General features: G+C 43.5%; 1 protein-coding gene across 1 annotated transcript; it reads left to right on the top strand.

The window, feature by feature from the left end:
• The first annotated feature begins 6,779 nt into the window (after window positions 1-6,779).
• LOC115412027 (olfactory receptor 2AT4-like) lies at window positions 6,780-12,757 on the top strand. Its single transcript, XM_030124325.1, has 3 exons — window positions 6,780-7,697; window positions 10,432-10,625; window positions 12,637-12,757. Exons 1-3 carry the CDS (start codon window positions 6,780-6,782, stop codon window positions 12,755-12,757), a joined length of 1,233 nt encoding a protein of 410 aa, XP_029980185.1.
• Window positions 12,758-19,117: the final 6,360 nt, after the last annotated feature.

Raw genomic sequence — 19,117 nt, 5'->3', positions numbered from 1 at the left:
CCTCTAGGGGACGGAATCAGGTCCGGGTCCAATATGTAGGAGGCGGGCACCCAGGAACGCTCTTCAGGGCCGTATCCTTCCCAGTCCACCAGGTATTGGAACCCTCTCCCTCGACGGCGAGCCGCCATGAGCCGGCGCACCGTGTAGGCTGGGTCCCCATCGATGATCCGGGGTGGAGGCGGTGGCTGGGTGGGAGGGACCAGTGGACTCTCCTTTGCGGGCTTGACTTGACTGACGTGGAATGATGGGTGGATTCTCATAGTCCTGGGTAATTTGAGTCGTACAGAAACAGGATTAATAACCTTTGATATAGGGAAAGGGCCCACGAACCTGGGTGCCAGTTTACGGCTCTCCACCCTCAGAGGAAGATGACGGGTAGACAGCCACACACGCTGGTCACGCTGGTAGACCGGAGCCGGAGTCCTGTGCCGGTCCGCCGCTGCCTTATAGGTCCCGGACGCCTTTAACAGAGCCCGTCTGGCACGAATCCAGGTCCTCTTGCACCTCCTTATTAATGCCAGGGCCGACGGTAAGCTGACGTCCTTTTCCAGAGCTGGGAACAAAGGGGGTTGATAACCAAAAACTACATGAAACGGAGACAGACCAGAGGAGGCACAGGGTAAAGAATTGTGGGCGTATTCCACCCAGATCAGCTGGCGGCTCCAGGACGAGGGGTTGTGAGAGGCCAAAACTCTAAGGCCGGTCTCCAACACCTGATTGAGCCGCTCAGTCTGACCATTAGATTGAGGGTGGTAGCCCGAGGACAAACTGACAGAAGCCCCAATGAGGGAGCAAAAAGCACGCCAAAAACGAGCGACAAACTGAGGGCCCCTATCAGACACAATATCCTTAGGGAACCCATGCAAACGACAAACATGACACAGAACCACCTCTGCGGTCTCCTTAGCAGAGGGGAGCTTAGGTAACGGGACAAAATGTGCCATCTTAGAAAAACGGTCCACAATAGTAAGGACAGTAGTATTACCTTCAGACGGGGGTAGTCCAGTTACAAAATCCAGTGAAATATCCGACCAGGGTCTACTAGGAACGGAAAGTGGAAGTAACTGACCAACCGGGGGCTTATTGGAAGTCTTGCATGCGGCACAGACGGGACAGGATGCGACGTATTCCGTCACCAACTTTTCCATGGCCGGCCACCAGAAGCGTTGCTTAATGACGAACATGGTCCGCTGGACTCCCGGGTGACAGGACAGCTTAGATGAATGAGCCCAGTGAATGACCTGTGGGCGGAGGTTAGGGGGAACAAACAGACGGTCTGGCGGGACGCCATCCGGGATGACACAGTCCTTTAAAGCATCACACACGGTCTTTTCAATCTCCCAATGCACCGCCCCCACCACACAGGACTTAGGCAAAATAGCTTCAGGTTCAGTACTCACTTCATCAGGAGTAAACAGTCTGGACAGGGCATCAGGCTTCACGTTTTTAGAGCTGGGCCGGTAGGAAAGAGAGAAATTAAAACGAGTGAAAAATAACGCCCACCTGGCCTGACGAGAGTTGAAGCGTTTGGCAGTCCGCAGGTACTCCAGGTTTTTGTGATCAGTCCATATCAGAAATGGCACCTCGGTTCCCTCCAGCCAATGTCGCCATTCTTCCAGCGCGACCTTGATGGCTAACAGCTCCCTGTTGCCGATGTCATAGTGGCTCTCCGCTTTAGTTAGTCTTCTGGACAGGAATGCACAAGGGTGGAGTCTGTTATCTTTAGGTGACCGCTGCGAGATGACCGCTCCAACCCCCAGGTTGGAGGCATCCACTTCAACGATGAACTGGAGAGCTGGATCCGGGACCGACAGGACAGGGGCCGAAGTGAAGATGTCCTTTAACCTCTTGAAAGCGGTTTCAGCTTCAGAACCCCATCTAAAAACAGACTTAGGAGAGGTTAGGGCATGCAGGGGGGCAGCCACACTGCTAAACCCCCAAATAAACTTCCTGTAAAAATTGGCAAAACCAAGGAATCTCTGCACATCCTTCCGACAGCTAGGGGTTGGCCAATCCCTCACAGCACTGACTTTGTCCGGGTCCATCTGCACACATCCCTCAGCAATGATGAACCCCAGAAAAGACACAGACGGGCGGTGGAACTCACATTTCTCTGCTTTCACAAATAACTGATTTTGTAGGAGTCTCTGAAGTACCTGACGGACGTGTTGGACATGTGACATCTCATCCTGGGAAAAAATCAGTATGTCATCTAAATAGACAAACACAAAGACATTGAGCATGTCACGTAGTACATCGTTCACTAGCGCCTGGAAGACAGCGGGGGCGTTTGTGAGACCAAACGGCATAACTAAGTACTCGTAATGGCCACTGGGAGTGTTAAATGCTGTCTTCCACTCATCACCTTCCCTGATCCTGACCAGATGATAGGCGTTGCGGAGGTCTAACTTAGTAAACACCTTGGCGCCATGTAAAAGTTCAAAAGCCGATGACATGAGTGGTAATGGGTATCTATTACGGATAGTTATATCATTTAAGCCACGGTAGTCTATACAGGGGCGGAGACTCTTATCCTTTTTGTCCACGAAGAAAAAAACAGCTCCTGCTGGGGACGACGAGGGTCTAATTAAACCAGCCGCCAATGACTCATCGATGTATTTCTTCATGGCAGTGGTTTCCGGGCCAGACAGGGAATACAACCGTCCCTTAGGGGGGCTGGTACCAGGGCGCAGGTCTATTGCACAATCATAAGGTCTGTGAGGAGGCAAAGAAGTTGCACGGGCCTTATTAAAAACTTCCTTGAGATCATGATAACACTCAGGTACCTTATTCAGAGCAGGAAAATCAGTCTCAGGTTCCTTCACGGTCTCCACTGAAGCCACCACTGGCTGGACAGGAACGGACGAGGAATCCTGGGTACGGGTCTCTACCCTGTGGGTGTCACAGCCCTCACCCCAAGACAGAATCTCTCCTGTCTTCCAATCGACCCGTGGGTTGTGTATGGTAAGCCACGGATGACCCAGAATAAGAGGTTGGGAGTCTGAGTGATAAATATGAAAACATAACTCTTCTGAATGGCCATCATTGAATCTGAGAGAGACTGGTTGAGTGCGCAGCACCACACGACAGATGATGTGATTGTCTATGGCCCGTGCCTCCAGAGGACGCTGTACTGGCACCAGAGTCAGTCTGAGCCGCTTAGCCAGTCTCTCATCCATAAGATTAGCGTCCGAGCCGGAGTCTATCAGGACGGGGTGCTGTAGGGACACAGAATCAGAGGACAGACAGACCAATGGCTGCACCCGAGGAGAGTTTAGCATACATACTGTCCGGCTCAAAAGAGAGCCCTCACCTGCCGGAGTCTTGGGCCTCAGCGGACAGCTGGCGACCCGATGTCCCTCTTGACCACAGTATAGACACAGTCCGGTCGTCAGACGACAGCGATGCTCCTCTGCGGACAGACGTGTGCGGCCTAATTGCATCAGCTCCTCCCTCGAGGCTTGGCCAGATTCCGGTACGGGTAAAGGAGGATCTACAACCTTCTTGTCACGATCAGCTGGATGGATCCCAGACGGTTCCGACTGCCAGATGCCCCATTGGTCCGAGACCAGAATAGCAGCAGAGATGACGTCATCCAGTGTGTGTAGCTCCCGACGGAGCGCCATCTCACGCCCAATGGTGCGGTTCAGTCCTGACTGAAAAGCAGTTATTAATCCTGCCTCATTCCAACCCGACTCTACTGCCAGAGAACGAAACTCACTCACATATTGTCTGATCGAGCGGTCTCCCTGCCTCAGCCTCATGAGCCTCAGTGCAGCCTGCTGACCGCGAACAGGATGATCATATATTCTTTTAAGTTCCGTCAGCAGACTAGACGCCGACCGAGCTAGGGGGGAATTCTGCTCCATAAGGGAATTGAAAAAACTTAAAGGAGGTCCTTCCAACAAACTTGCTATATAAGCGATCTTAGCAGACTCACAAGAAAAGCGTCTGGGTTGGGAATCAAAAATTAAGCGTATCTGGGTACAAAAACTACAACATGTGTCCGGATTACCAGAGTATTTAGAGGGAGGAGGGATGTTAGGTTCCTCCGAGGCCCTCACAGGAGGATCTGAAGGTTCAGGTTTGCTCGGTGGACTCTGGGCAGACGCCTGATTACCAGTGAGCTGGGAAATCTGGGAGGACAGCTGAGACATTTGGTCCATAAGGGACTGCAGGAGCTGCTCATGTCCCCCCATGCGTTGCCCCTGAAGGCGGATTGCTTCCCGGACCTGGTCTAGGTCTGCTGGGTTCATAGTATTGGCCAGTTTGTACTGTAATAGGCTGAGTACAAAGGCAGAACCCAAAAGCAAGACCACGAATTCCCAATAAGATTTAGTGTTTTTATTAAACACTTTCACAGAGGAAATGACACTACACAGAGAATATTTGACTTCTGTGAGGCCTCCGGTTCCGGGGGTAAACGTCTGGGCTGCGGGTGGGATTGACAGACGACCGACTCGGCCGAGCCGGGAAAACCCCCACGGAATCCCCACTAGGGACAGACAGAGGGTGGTCAATAAACAAGCCAGGTCAAACACGGAAAGACAATCATACAAGCAACGGTACATGGGGGACAGGCTAACTCACGGTAGTAATCCAGGCGGAGGTCGAAACACAGGTGAACACTGGAGGCTGAGGTATAAAGGGAGCAGGCAGAGACGAAGTCGGGTAAACGAACCAGGTCGGGAACAGGCAGGCAGGATAGGATCAGGCTGAATCGGTGGTCGAGGGACGAAAACAGGTCAAACATGGCAGACAAACGAACAGGATCCAAGAAACGCTGGTAAGTGAACACAAACGAGTTGTAGAGCACAAACTGGCAACTGAACAGGGGAAGACACAGGGTTTAAATACACAGGAGGGCGGGAAGACAATTGGACACAGGTGGAGACAATCCGGGAGGAGCCAGGTAATCAGCACAGGTGGACACAATCAGGGAAAGGAAGTAAAGACACCAGACATGACACATGAGGGAAACTTAACAAAATAAAACAGGAAATGACAAACAAAACAGAAAAGACAGACAAAGTCCAACAGCCGACATGACACAAACAGGTGTGTTTGCATTAACTGTCTTTTATATTTCCATCTCTGCACAGAAAATATAGCATATACAGTATGTACAAATAATAGAACTGGTTCTGTTTTTAACCAGTTCTATCCCAAAGCTAAAATTTTGTGCACAACATCTTAAAACATGTATGAAGACATGGTAAAAATTTCAAAAATTTTCATTAACTGGCCACATGGTAATTTGGGTGCTCAAATAGAGAGCATTTTTGTGAAAACTTGAAATTGATCCATTTTATTGATTGCCTCACAGCAACACTTTTCATTGAAATGTAGTCGTTTTGCAGTATATTGTTGCATCTTGACCTTAAGAATCCATACAAAAAAAAGTAGGTCTCTACATTCATTCACTATGGCACAGTGCAAGCCTGAAGAGAGAGGACATTTGGAAGAATTAGCCTTTTCGCTTGAATTCAAGGCCTCATGGACCAAACATGAAGGCACCTACAATTACTTTGATGCAAAATGTGGCCTTTTCAGGGGGATTTCACCTCAGACAGTAAGTTTCAGCAGTGTGGCTTGAATACCTAAGGACATATGGCTCCTCAAATTTGGCCGAAAAGCAAATTTGCAAAATTAAAAAAAAAAAAAACAACAAACATTAATTTTCAAAGGGCTGTATCTCCTAAACTATTACAGATATGACATTAAAATTTTGGATGTGTTTGTTTATCTGGTAGGTGAACAAGTGTGATTTTTTTCAGAATTTTCAGAGGGGGTCATGTGGGGCACTTTCTGAAATCTGAGTGATTTGGCATGGAATGACCCAATACACAACATGCTAGAACCATCCTCTTGGTAATTGGCAGTCATTCTTCTTAAGGAGACACCTCCATCTACCTTTTAGTTTCTAAACTGTTTACTCTACAATTGGTCTAACAGCCCTGCTTAGTCAGGCAATGTAGTTGTGTTGCTCCTGGGTCAGTCGGCCTGTATCTGACAGAGGTTTCATCAGCCAAAGTTGCAGTGGGTATGCAGTGTCCTACGTCACATCCAGCAATATTGACTGAAATTGATATCGATTTTTTTGTTGAAAAACTGCATATCACTTACTGTTTCTCAGAAATGGACAACAGATGTAACTGAAGAACTCACGCAACACTTGAAAGTTCCTTATGAACATGTTGTTGATGAGGCCAGGGATAATATCATTCCACTATTGTTGTGGATGTGCTTTCCATCTTAGCATGGTGTCTATGATTGTCTGTAAAGTTGAAGGTTCCATTAGGTTTATCGTTTCTTACTACACTTACTTACACTTCGGTGTAAGCTACTTGGGCTAGCTATGTCTACCTAGGCTGATGTAGCTTGCTGTACATGCAGCAAATTTGTGTGCATTAACTTTTCTTTGTATCAGTGTGCAATGACCATGTTACTCAAAATGTCCAAAGTCAGCTGAGTTGTGACATAATCTTGTTGAGCAAGAACACGCAAAGTTTGATGAGTACGTTCCAGATGAGTTAACAACTCTTGCCTCCTGAGAGAAAGTTTAATGAGATCCATGGAGGTTGAAGAAACCTTGATAAAAGCATTTCACTGACTCATATGTTACTTTCTCATGGAGATAACACATATAGTGTGTATTTCCAGGTCAGGTGATGTATTATATAGAATTACACAATCATTAGCGTTTTTCTAAGTGACACTGTGTGAAGTCTTTGTATGTAATATGTTGTTTTTATGCATCGTAATATTGAACTTTTTAAATGGATAAAGAATTTAATGTCACATATATAACCTTTGCTGGGCATATGGAAGTGCAGAAATATAAATATGTTTATTTTATGATAGTATTTATAACATATATTCTTATAATCTGTAGCAATTCCACCATCATTTGTCTGATCTGGATTCACCGAAACCTCCATGAACCTATGTACATTTTTATTGCAGCTTTGTTGTTGAATTCTATCCTTCTGAGCACTGTGGTCTACCCAAAACTATTGATTGACTTTTTATCTGAAAAGCAGGTCATATCTTATTCAGCCTGTCTGTTTCAGTATTTCATGTTCTATGCTTTTGCAAGTTCTGAATACTTACTGTTGTCAGCCATGGCCTATGACAGATATGTGTCTATATGTAAACCTCTGCAATATCCAACTATCATGAGAAAAACTACTGTAACACTTCTACTGGTTTATGCTTGGCTTGTTCCTATTATTCAGCTAGGCATCTCAGCAATACTGATTGATAGGCAAAAGTTCTGCACATTTACTTTGCAGACCGTTTTTTGTAGTAACTCAATTCACAAACTTTACTGTGTAGCTTCACGAACATTAACAATATATGGCTTTGCTCTTTTGACAAATCTTTCAATTTTACCTGTGATATTCATACTTTTTACATACGCCAAAATATTTATAATAACATATCGTAGCTCTAAAGAAGTCAGAAAAAAAGCTGCACAGACCTGTTTACCCCATCTGCTGGTTTTAATTAACTTTTCCTTGTTATCTACATATAATATTATAATAGTTCGGCTGGAAGCTGATGTTCCAAAAACTGCATATTTGATTACAACTTTACAGCTTGTTTTGTATCCTCCTCTTTTCAATCCAGTCATATATGGACTAATAATGAAAGACATTTATGCACATTTTAAAAATTTGTTCTGTTCACTTAAAGTAAATCAGTGTCATTAAAACCTAAAATTGTGGAATGTGATTTCTGTGACCTGTGATATTTAATGTTAGGATTGTATTTGATGTCAGTACAGGGTAACACTGTGTTCACAAATGACCCATTTGCTGAAAGAAATAACAGCATGAAAATTTGTCTAATTCAACAATAAGTCACAAACATGAACATCAAACAATATGCAAAGGAGGTAGACTCAGTGTCTTCTAACCTGCTCTTTCTTGTGTCTTTGATAGATGGTTAGTGATGATATTTATTTATTTATTTATTTATTTATTTTTAGGGGTGCAACAGTACAGGTATCCCACGTACCTTAGTTATTGGGCCACAGTTTTGGTTCAGATTCTGTATGTGTTCTGAGTGTAAACAAAACTGTTTGTTTTTCTCCTAATTTTATATATATATATATATATATATATATATATATATATATATATATATATATATACACAGTTGTGTTCAAAATAATAGCAGTGTTGTTAAACATGAGAAAAGCTCAAAATCCTTTTATATTTTTATTTCCGTTCATTGAGAACACTGCATATTATATTTTACATCAAAACATGAAGAAAAATGTATCAATATTTTTAATAACTTTACAGAAAATGAAGGAAAAAATGATATTGGGCTGTTCAAAAAATAGCAGTGTGTGCATTTTTCATTACAAACTCAAATATTTACTCAATAAACTGAAAAAAAAAAAACATTAAGATTTAGCATTCCTGTGAATCACTAAACTAATATTTAGTTGTATAACCTGTTTTTGAGAACTGCTTCACATCTGTGCTACATGGAGTCGACCAACTTCTGGCACCTGTAAACAGGTATTCCAGCCCAGGATGATTTGACAACCTTCCACAATTCCTCTGCATTTCTTGGTTTTGCCTCAGAAACAGCATTTTTGATGTCACCCCACACGTTTTCTATTGGATTAAGGTCAGGGGACTGGGCTGGCCACTCCATAACCTTAATTTTGTTGGTCTGGAACCAAGATGCTGCTCGCTTACTGGTTTGTTTGGGGTCGTTGTCTTGTTGAAATACCCATTTCAAGGGCATTTCCTCTTCAGCATAAGGCAGCATGACCTCTTCAAGTATTTTGATATAAGCAAATTGATCCATGATCCCTGGTATGCAATAAATAGGCCCGACACCATAGTAAGAAAAACAGCCCCACATCATGATGCTTGCACCACCATGCTTCACGGTCTTCAGAGTGTACTGTGACTCGAATTCAGTGTTTGGGGGTCGTCTGACAAACTCTCTGCGGCCTATTATATTTTAGAACACCCCAATTTTTCCAGTTTTGTATTGAAATTCAAGCAGTTCAAGTCCAATGAACAGCTCGAAATGGTACAAAGGTTAGCGGTGAACTGCCAGAGGTAAAAAAAAAAAAAAAAGGTAAGGTTAAACAAAAATGAAAAATAATGTACATTTCAGAATTATACAAAAAGGTGAACAAAAAATAGATTAACAACTTAAAGCAGTTCTGCAGCAATGGAGGTTGATCAAGCCTCGAAAGTTGGTGCTACCAATTCCTGCAGGTGTCCCAATGTTTCTGAATTACTTCCACCCCCCTCTGTCTGCATAAAAGTAGTGTTGGAACACACTTTGGTACCATACCATACACATGTAATGAATGAAGTAGCGATTACCACCACGAGTAAAAAATACCTGGAAGTCTCTTAAAATGCACTGAAATCATAACCAGACCAGCTAGGTAAGGTGGTGAGGGTCCTGACATGTTTTTCCTAGATGGCTGTTTAGAAATATTCCAGGTTCAGTTTTAAACACATCTAAAGCATTTATTTACACCTAATAAGTGCATTGTAAATGTGTAATGATAAGTGATAATTGGAACTGCTGGTGAATGTTGTAAAACCTCAGAGATGTTTTTGCTCGAGTATTGTTTCTTAATAGTAAGTATGCTTTAGAAATGCAAATGAGGCGCCTGATAGTGAATGAATGGACACATGACTCTCATTCGTTCAAACTGGCACATTGTAATGGGTTATTTTCACATCTCCACAGGGAATGTTGACAGTGTAAGGCTATAAGCAGTGTGATCAGCTGTGTCTGGCTGAAAAAAAGAGGCATTAAGTGAAGTGTTTTGTTAATAGTTTATCTCTGTAAAAAGTTGTGGGTTTTTTTCTTGTTCTATTTTTATTATTTTTTAGTATTCTCTTTTTATAATGAATCTTTAATTGCTTAAAATCTGTGCATGTCCTGGTCATTAACATAATTTGTCTCTGATAGATACAGCAGACATGTTCATTTTAAAACACACTTTAATGCAGTAAAGACTTTTAAATATAGGGTGAAAATGATGAATACAACAGGGAATTTCATTTTAAAACATGGTGAGAATTTACAGACATTTCATATGAAAACAGACTTCAAAATTTCAATAAAAACAATAGGTAGCACTTGGTTAATGATTTTGAAGTTTGAATTAAACTCTGAACGCGTTAGTAAGGCCGAAAGGCTGAATGTATTTGTGGAGAGGAAAAAGGGGTTTGTATTTCCACTGGGAATTTTAGCGACGTTGGCCTATAAGCAGTGTGATCAGCTCAGTATGTCTTTTGTTCACTAATAAACATTTTTCCCCTTCTTGTCTTCTTTCTGATGTGCTGTAGAATGGCATTTTGCCCACATTTTTAATTTGAGCCCTCGTGGTCCGACCTGACCCTTAGGCCCTTTCTGGTAGCGTTGGCATTGTCACAGCAGTACCGTCAGAACGTCACCGCCTGGCAAATCCAGAGGCCTGACAGGGTACAGATGGAGGCGAGGGCCCCTGTCGTCGAGAGGGGAGGTGACCCGAAGGACCGTCAGGTGGTGCTGGCCAAGAGCCAGCTCCAGTTTGGCCAGTGCCGTCAGTACGGGCAGTCTTTCCAGTGGCGGCTCAGCAACGATGTGGGGTATGCATGTATCAGGACTGCATCCCACAATAAGGAGAGAGAGAGTGGGGACACGATGCAGACACCCCTCATGAGGAACAAGGGTGCCCATGTTTCCTACGCCAGGCTGTTTCCGCTAATGGTGACAGCAGGCCCGGACTGGCTAATCAGGAGGACCGGGACAGTTCCCGGTGGGCCGGTATAATATTTAGGTCGCGAGGGCCGGAGTTCACTTTAAATATATATTTAATATTTTATTTATTTATTTATTTTTTGGGGTTGGGGGGGTGTTCAGTCATAGCACTGGGTTGATCACGTAAGCCGCAACTGCTGTTCCTGGGCCGCCACCCCCTCTACTAGCAAGCTGTTGTTTTTCTTCCTTTTTTTTGCAGACGCACCTTGGCGTAATATGTCCTTGCATACAGTTAGTAGCTCTGTACTGTAGCTGTGGAGCATATATGATCTGTGCTCTGTAGGCTGTCGATGCTCAGCTGTGTTTGCTGTTTGAAACATGGATAATAGAAAGAGCAAAGGTGGCGCGGAGAAGGCAAGAATTAAAAAGAGGAAAGCTCTGGAAGCAAACGCAGCCAAATGTGACAAAATCTGCAACTTTTTCACAAAAATGACCTCCGGTTGGAAACAACTAATGAGGACGATGAACCGGGTAAACCACCTTTCCAGCTAGTTAATTATCAAGTCAACGAATTGTGGTATTATGACATGTAACATAACATTATGCAGTTTAAATAATAGTATGATGCGACGCCACAGAACTGGGAAACTTTGTCTTGTAGCTCCTCAGAGTCAGAAAGCAGATCCAGCAGCAGACACCAGCCATGAGCCCACAAGTCCAGAGTGGGCAGGTAGGACTGCTCATAGAGGGAAGAGGATTAGAATAAATAGGCTCCAATGAAGAGTATGGTGTAGGCCTGTTCAGTATGAAAGGGGCTCTGAGATGCTCCAGGATTCAGCACTACATGAATGAAACTGACACCAAGGCTTTGCAAAATAGAAGATTTGTGCTGAGAATTATGAGCATTTTTAAAATGTGCTTTAGTGTCAGAAGCAGAGCCAGGAGCCAGTAGTGATGAGGGGATTGTTCCTGTCAGGATGGAAGGAAAAGGTGAGCTGTTGGAACAGACTGTGTGAACAAGCATTAGTTCCAGTAAAACCACTTTCTATACCCAAATGATAGTCCTGACCTATTTTATTTTTTATCATTAAAAGTGAGACAGTAAATACACAAAGCCCACAACTGAAAGGCAATAGCATAAAGTAATATTAAATAAGCCTGCATATTTTGCCAATGTAAATATCTTAATTGGTTAAGTAAGTCAAAATGTCTGTAGATATTATTTTTTATTGTGATACAGGTGCAGGTGAGTCTAGGGAAACTGGAGGAAGTGTGAAAGGGAGAGCAGAGTCTACTGATGACAGAGGAGCAGCTCAGCAGCACAACCCTGAACCACTAGGCACAAAGGAGACAGATGAAGATGAGTCTGTTGTTAGCTTTGATTGCTTTGCTCGCCCTCAGTCACAGGATACACATACATTTTTTTCTTATCATCCTCGTCAAACCCCTAATATCACTGTACCAAAAGTTTTCAATAGCAAAGTTGGAACAAACCGCAAGTGGCTGACTTACTGTGACAAAAATCAGTCTCTCTACTGCTCTGTTTGTCTCAGGCTTTGCAGAACAGTGTGTAGACCTAACATGTAAGGTTAGAATTACATGATTTTAATAATGATGATCCAAAGTGGGCCGGTCTGAGGTATGAAACTCCAGGGCTGAAAATGAGTCTCAGTCCGGCCCTGGGTGACAGCGATGGACAGGGATCTGTGAGGGCAGCCAGACTTTGAGGGACCTGGATGCCAAGCTGGTGGGGTTTGGTCAGCATGGCCACAAGACCTTCAAGTCCCTGTATGGGGTGAAGGACCATGAGAGTCAAACCTAAGTACAGTGTGTGTGCGTGTGTGTGCACGTGTGTGCATGGGTGTGTAATAACCATGTGTGTTGTTATTATCTTTGCAGCTATGTGCAGTGGATCAGGGAGCAGTCAGTGGGAGCAGGGTCCAGGCTGGATGACTTGAAGAGGTGTGTGCTGGCCCAGGATGTGGAAGCCCAGCCAGCACACAGCCTCCCACATCTATGAGTCTCATGGTTCTCAAGGTAAGTACGTATTACTGTGAATATCCAACTACATGGTGTGTATATGTGTGTGGCGCCTGTGTAATGTATAACTTTACTATGTACTTTCAGACTCGTATGGGGCGACACGGTGGTGCAGTGGATAGCACTCATGCCTCAAAGCAAGAAGGTCGTTGGGGGTTGGAAGTTGATGGGGGTGGGGGTGGGAACTTTCTTTGTGGAGGTTGCATGTTCTCCCTTTGGCTGCGTGGGTTCTCTCCGGGTACTCCAGCTTCCTCTCACCATCCAAACACATGCACCGGTAGGCTAATCAAGAGTGATTGTTTGATTTTATATGTCAGGCCCGCGATGAACTGGCAACATGTCCAGGGTGTACCCTGACTTCACCCATAAGTAGCTGGGATAGGTGACTCAGAAAATGAATGAATGAAAGACTCATACAGGGAAGCCAGCCATGGTCCCCACCGCCTCCATTGCTGAGCAGCCACTGGAGTGTGTCACCTCCACTCTTTCCCCGCCCACAGATCCAGTCAGGCCTCCTGTGTCTGGCGCATAGGTATGCTTATTGATATGTGTGTGTGTGTGTGTGTGTGTGTGTGTGTGTGTGCATGTGTGTGTGTGTGTGTGCGTGCGCGCATTTCTATTTTGCATTGAATTCAGTACACTAACAGTCTGCCACTGTTGCATGTTTCAGCTGCTACTACGTGCCTGGAGATTGATGCTGCCCAAGGAGCAGCATGAGTGGGGGGGCAGGGCACTGTTCTGGAAGACAGCCAACAGTGAGGTTGTCCTTATCACTGAACTCCGCCTGTGGTGATATCCACCAGGCACCCAACCCTTCTACATGTAGCCCCCCCTCACAACCCACCCTTTCTTCCAGCTGTGGGTATGGAGTACCTGGAATGCGGCTCCTGTTGCATGAAGGTGGCTGGCTGGTCGCAGTGCATCTTAGAGCGGTTGGACACTGCACACCCTGAGGAATTCCCAGCTGTTCTCATATACAAGTAAGTTACATTCATAACTTTTAACACAGTGATGCTGCAGTGCATTTGTTTGTTGTTTTCCTATACTAACCTCTGATTTTCCTCTCTAGGCTGGCCTGTGATACAGCACTGATTGGGCTGCTAAAGGAGCGCATTCTGGGCAACAGTGTGTCTCGCCTCCATGCTTGGTGTGCTGCTTCACCAAGGAGTGGATGGTGCAGTCGATGTTTTACCTTTCCGTGTTCTGCAAGCTCCGGGCACCGCAGGTGGTGCTGCTTCCCACCATGCACCCGGTGCCCAGCTTGCACTGGGTGATCTCAGTCTACATCCGTGAAGCCTTAACAAGGCTGGACGAGACCAAGGCTAGGGTCACGTCGATTTTTGGTGACACCGTGAAGATGAATTCAACCAAGAAGGTAAGTTTTCAGTGTTCTGTTACCCCAGTGTAACTAATGTTGGGTTTGGCGTGCAGTAAGTCTAAATGTTGTGTGCTGTCGTGTTACAGTTCACCAAAAAGCTAGCGGGCAGTGCTGCCTGGGTTACCAACGTGGGGAATGAGTACAGGCAGGTGCTCATGTCCGTCCTCAGCTGAGGGGAACAAACTCACTTTGGAGCTGTGGCTGGCTGAAAAAAGACACATTAAGTGAAATGTTTTGTAAATAGTTCAAATAGTTTATTTTTTCTTGTTCTATTATTATTATTATTATTATTAATAATAATAATAATTCTATTTTTATAATAAATCTTTAATTGTTTAAAATCTTTGTTGTTATTTTTATTATAAATCTAAAGGGGTGTGGTGTGTGGCTTTAAAAAAACACAGAACGAAGTTTGATTGACTGGCTTTCACAAAGAGGCCTGAAATTCCAATTTTTGTCCCCATAATTGAGCAAAAATACTTGGTGGCGACAATGCCGGCCACTCTTTTGCGCATGGCCTCAGGCGACTGCTCAGGCTTGGCTGCCTGGGGGGGCTGCTGCGGCCGGGCCTGCCGTGCTTTTGCACTGCCATTGCATGAATGTTTTAGGGGCCGTTTACACGGCGTAGGATTCAGTTGACTCCGGGAAGATTTCATCGCGGATTAGCCTTCTGTTAACATGGAAACGGTGCCTAGAGTGCCTGAATCCGGAAACTTTTGATACCAGGGTCCAGGGTGGAATGTTATCGATATGCTCCGCATAGTGTTAACACGAATCGGAACGTTCCGGGGTAAAATATGACGTCACCGCATGCGCGCGCAGCCAAGAACCGCCAGTTAACCCACTCCAGGCCAGTTGGTGGCGGTAATGCGCCTCCAAGCTGGTTTGCCAGCCTCTATGACACAATAAAGCTGCAGAAAAAGAAGGAACAACGACAACAACAATGGCCGGTTTCAGAACAACATACGTGCTGCTAACTGTGCTCAGCTCATCTGTCCAGACAAAGAAGTCCTGTGTCTTTGTACGACCACTCGCCATTGTTGTTTGTAAATAGTGTTGTCCGCCTCTTCTTCTTCTTCTCCTCATTTAAAGGCTGTCTAAACCGGAAATCGTTTGTGCACAGGCGCGTGTTTTACCGCCACTGTTTCACTACAGCTCTACATCGCCAGCTACTGGTCTGACATGGCCACTACAGCGTATTCAGCCGTCCTCGCGGACTCATGTTAACGCAATTCGTTATCATAGCGGCTTCGTCTTAACGCGGAATGATTTTATAACGCAAAGAAGAAATCTTTGCGGAGTGTTGCCGTGTAAACGTACCCTTAGATACAGTGTCAGTGGTGAAATCTAGATGTGCCCCAGCAAAACTGCCACAGCCCTGGAAAAATGACCATCCATTCTTTCAGGGGAAACTGTTGGGGTGGCCATGGCTCAGATGGTAGAGTGGGTCATCCAATAACCAAAAGGTTGGCGGTTCGAATCCCACTCTGTCCCAGCCATGTGCTGTTGTGTCCTTGGGCAACACACTTCACCTTCCTTGCCTCCAGTGCCGTTACTCACACTGGTGTATGAATGTTTGGTGGTGATCAGAGGCGTAGGCACAAATTAGCAGGGTATCCCAGGGCAGCTGTGGATACAGATGTAGTTTACCACCCCCAGAGGGAGAATGTGAGAGCGAATGAATAATGGATCCACTGTGCGCGCTTTGAGTATGCATTCATAGAAAAGCGCTATATAAATCTAATCCATTATTATTATTATTAACTGTTGAAAGGTAGAACATCTGTGGAAGCCAACACTACTAGAGGTTCCTAGACTTTAGGTTCCAAGACTCTACACTAAAGGAACTTAAAGCCACTCCAAATGAAATGTTGAGGAATGCGAGGACCCAGTATTTCTCTTAAATCAGTTCATCAAATAAGAACAATCCTACAGTCTTATTTAACACAATCATCTCTCTGGTCTCACCTGCTGTCCCCCAAATTCCTGTGTACTGTAAAGCAGACAGCAATGAATTACTTCATTTCTTTGTGGATAAAATCAGAGACATCAGGGTGAACATTTCACCATTGTTTTCTCTTTACTCTGTTGGTGTAATGTCTTCATCTTGTATTTGTCCTCTTTTAACCCTGTGACCCTCCAAGCAGCATTTCCACTGGTAACGTTAAAAAAATCCATGCCGCCACTCCAAACAATTCATACAAAAAGAATCATCACCATTGCATTAGACTTATTATACATATGTATAATATAATAATAGTCCAGGACAAATGTTCTGCCCCCTCAAATGAAAGTTTGCAAAGGTTCAGGGGTTAGGGAAAAGATATATGAGCGTAAAGTTTCACTTTCACTTCTGCAGGGGGGCTGCACTGTCGCATACCCCCATAGTATTATAAGTAAGACGGAAACTGACCACGCGGTTACCAAACAAAACGCCAAAACGTCAAAACGCACGCATGTGCAACCCCCCCCCCCCCCCCCCCAGCAGAACTGCACACGTGCGGCTGAGCCCACACACACACTGACCGGAAAGCACACGCCTGCCCCCCTCTGCCAAATCGTGCAAATTGTTGCTCAAAAAGATCAAGCAAATTTTAAACAAATTACTAGGTGATTAAATTACGTAAAATTTTTTGGGACACCCGATATGTACATGCAGCAAACTTGTGTGCATTAACTTTTCTTTGTATCAGTGTGCAATGACCATGTTATTCAAAATGTCCAAAGTCAGCTGAGTTGTGACATAATCATGTTGAGCAAGAACACACAAAGTTTGATGAGTACGTTCCAGATGAGTTAACAACTCTTGCCTCCTGAGAGAAAGTTTAATGAGATCCATGGAGGCTGAAGAAACCTTGATAAAACTATTTCACTGACTCAAGTGTTACTTTCTCATGGAGATGACACATATAGTGTGCATTTCCAGGTCAGGTGATGTATTATACAGAATACTATAAAAATTAACATTTTTCTAAGTGACACTTTCATGTTTTTCCCATATCCTATGTTGTTTTTATGCATCTTAATATTGAACTTTTTAAATGGATATAGAATTTAATGTCACATATATAACCTTTGCTGGGCATATGGAAGTGCAGAAATATAAATGTTTATTTTATGATAGTATTTATAACATACATTCTCATAATCTGTAGTAATTCCACCATCATTTGTCTGATCTGTATTCATCTAAACCTCCATGAACCTATGTACATTTTTATTGCAGCTTTGTTGTTGAATTCTATCCTTTTCAGCACTGTGGTCTACCCAAAACTGTTGGTTGACTTTTTATCTGAAAAGCAGGTCATATCTTACTCAGCCTGTCTGTTTCAGTATTTCATGTTCTATGCTTTAGCAGGTTCTGAATACTTACCGTTGTCAGCTATGGCCTATGACAGATATGTGTCTATATGTAAACCTCTGCAATATCCAACTATCATGAGAAAAACTACTGTAACAGTCCTACTGGTTTTAGCTTGGCTGAGTCCTGTTTGTGAGCTTTCTGTCTCAGCGATACTGATTGATTATCAAAAGGGTCGGCCATGGCTCAGGTGGTAGAGCGAGTCGTCCAATAACCAAAGGGTTAGCGGTTCGAATCCCGCTCTGTCCTAGTCAGTCCTAGTCACCCTCCTTGCCTTCAGTGCCACTCACACTGGTGTATGAATGTTTGGTGGTGGTCGGAGGGGCCGTAGGCACAAAATGGCAGCCGTGCTTCTGTCAGTCTGCCCCAGGGCAGCTGTGGATACAGATGTAGTTTACCACCACCAGAGGGAGAATGTGAGAGCGAATGAATAATGGGTCAATAATGTAAAGCGCTTTGGGTGTCTAGAAAAGCGCTACATAAATCCAATCCATTATTATTATTATTATTATTATTATTATTATTATTATTATTATTATTAATAATAATAATAATAAAAGTTCTGTACATTTTCTTTGCAATCATTTTTTTGTAATAACTCACTTCACAAACTTTACTGTGTAAAATCACAAGCATTAACATTGTATGGGTTTGTTCTTTTGATAAATTGCAATTTTCCCTGTGATATTCATACTTTTTACATACACTAGAATATTTATAATAACCTATCGAGGCTCTAAAGAAGTCCGGAAAAAAGCTACACAGACCTGTTTACCCCATCTGCTGGTATTAATCAACTTTTTTTGTTATCTGCACATAGTACTCTAATAGTTCGACTAGAATCTGATATTCACAAAACTGCATATTTAATCATGACTTTACAGATGTCTCTGTATCATCCTCTCTTCAATCCAGTGATGTACGGACTGAAAATGAAAGAAATTTATACACATTTGAAGAATTTGCTTTGTTCACATAAAGTGAATTTATGTTATTAAAACCTGTGATTATGGGATGTGCTTTCTCTGATCTATGACAGATAATGTTAGGATTAAATTTGACTTTCAGTACAGGGTATTGTGCTCAACAAATGAGCAATTTGTTTACAGAAATAACAGTTGTAAATCTTTTCTTATCCTACAGTAAGTCACTAATATAAGCAAGAAACAATATTCACTCATCCTGAAAAAATTTCTTTATAGTATATTTTTTAAGTGTATTAAAATTTACTCTGTCTTCTCTTTGGTACATGGTCAGTGGAAAAAAGAAACAAAAAAGATCTATCTATCTATCTATCTATCTATCTATCTATCTATCTATCTATCTATCTATCTATCTATCTATCTATCTATCTATCTATCTATCTATCTATCTATCTATCTATCTATTTCTATACATGTATATATTTATACACACACACACACACACACACACACGTATATAATTTATTGTATTTTTATACAGCTGGTTTGTCTGTGTCTTTGTCTGCTAGGTGTTAATGGAGTGCAGTCAGTTCCTTAAGCCAGTAGGTGTGAATCATGTTGGGCCCTGGTGCTGTCCAGCTCTCCTGTTTGGATGTCTGCTAGGGTGATGACTACTGG

The sequence above is a fragment of the Sphaeramia orbicularis genome, chromosome 21 (genome assembly GCF_902148855.1).
Source record: "Sphaeramia orbicularis chromosome 21, fSphaOr1.1, whole genome shotgun sequence".
Classification (NCBI taxonomy): Eukaryota; Metazoa; Chordata; class Actinopteri; order Kurtiformes; family Apogonidae; genus Sphaeramia; species Sphaeramia orbicularis.
Note: the sequence above shows the minus strand (reverse complement) of the source record. Positions and strands in the feature narration are given on the sequence as shown.

Bases quoted from the DNA above. Each gene is read 5' to 3' on its own strand.
- LOC115412027 (XM_030124325.1), top strand. From the start codon at position 6,780: ATGGATAAAGAATTTAATGTCACATATATAACCTTTGCTGGGCATATG. The intron at 7,698-10,431 runs GTAAATCAGTGT...GCATTGTCACAG, and splicing joins ATTTGTTCTGTTCACTTAAA to CAGTACCGTCAGAACGTCAC. The intron at 10,626-12,636 runs GTATGCATGTAT...TTATCTTTGCAG, and splicing joins CGGCTCAGCAACGATGTGGG to CTATGTGCAGTGGATCAGGG.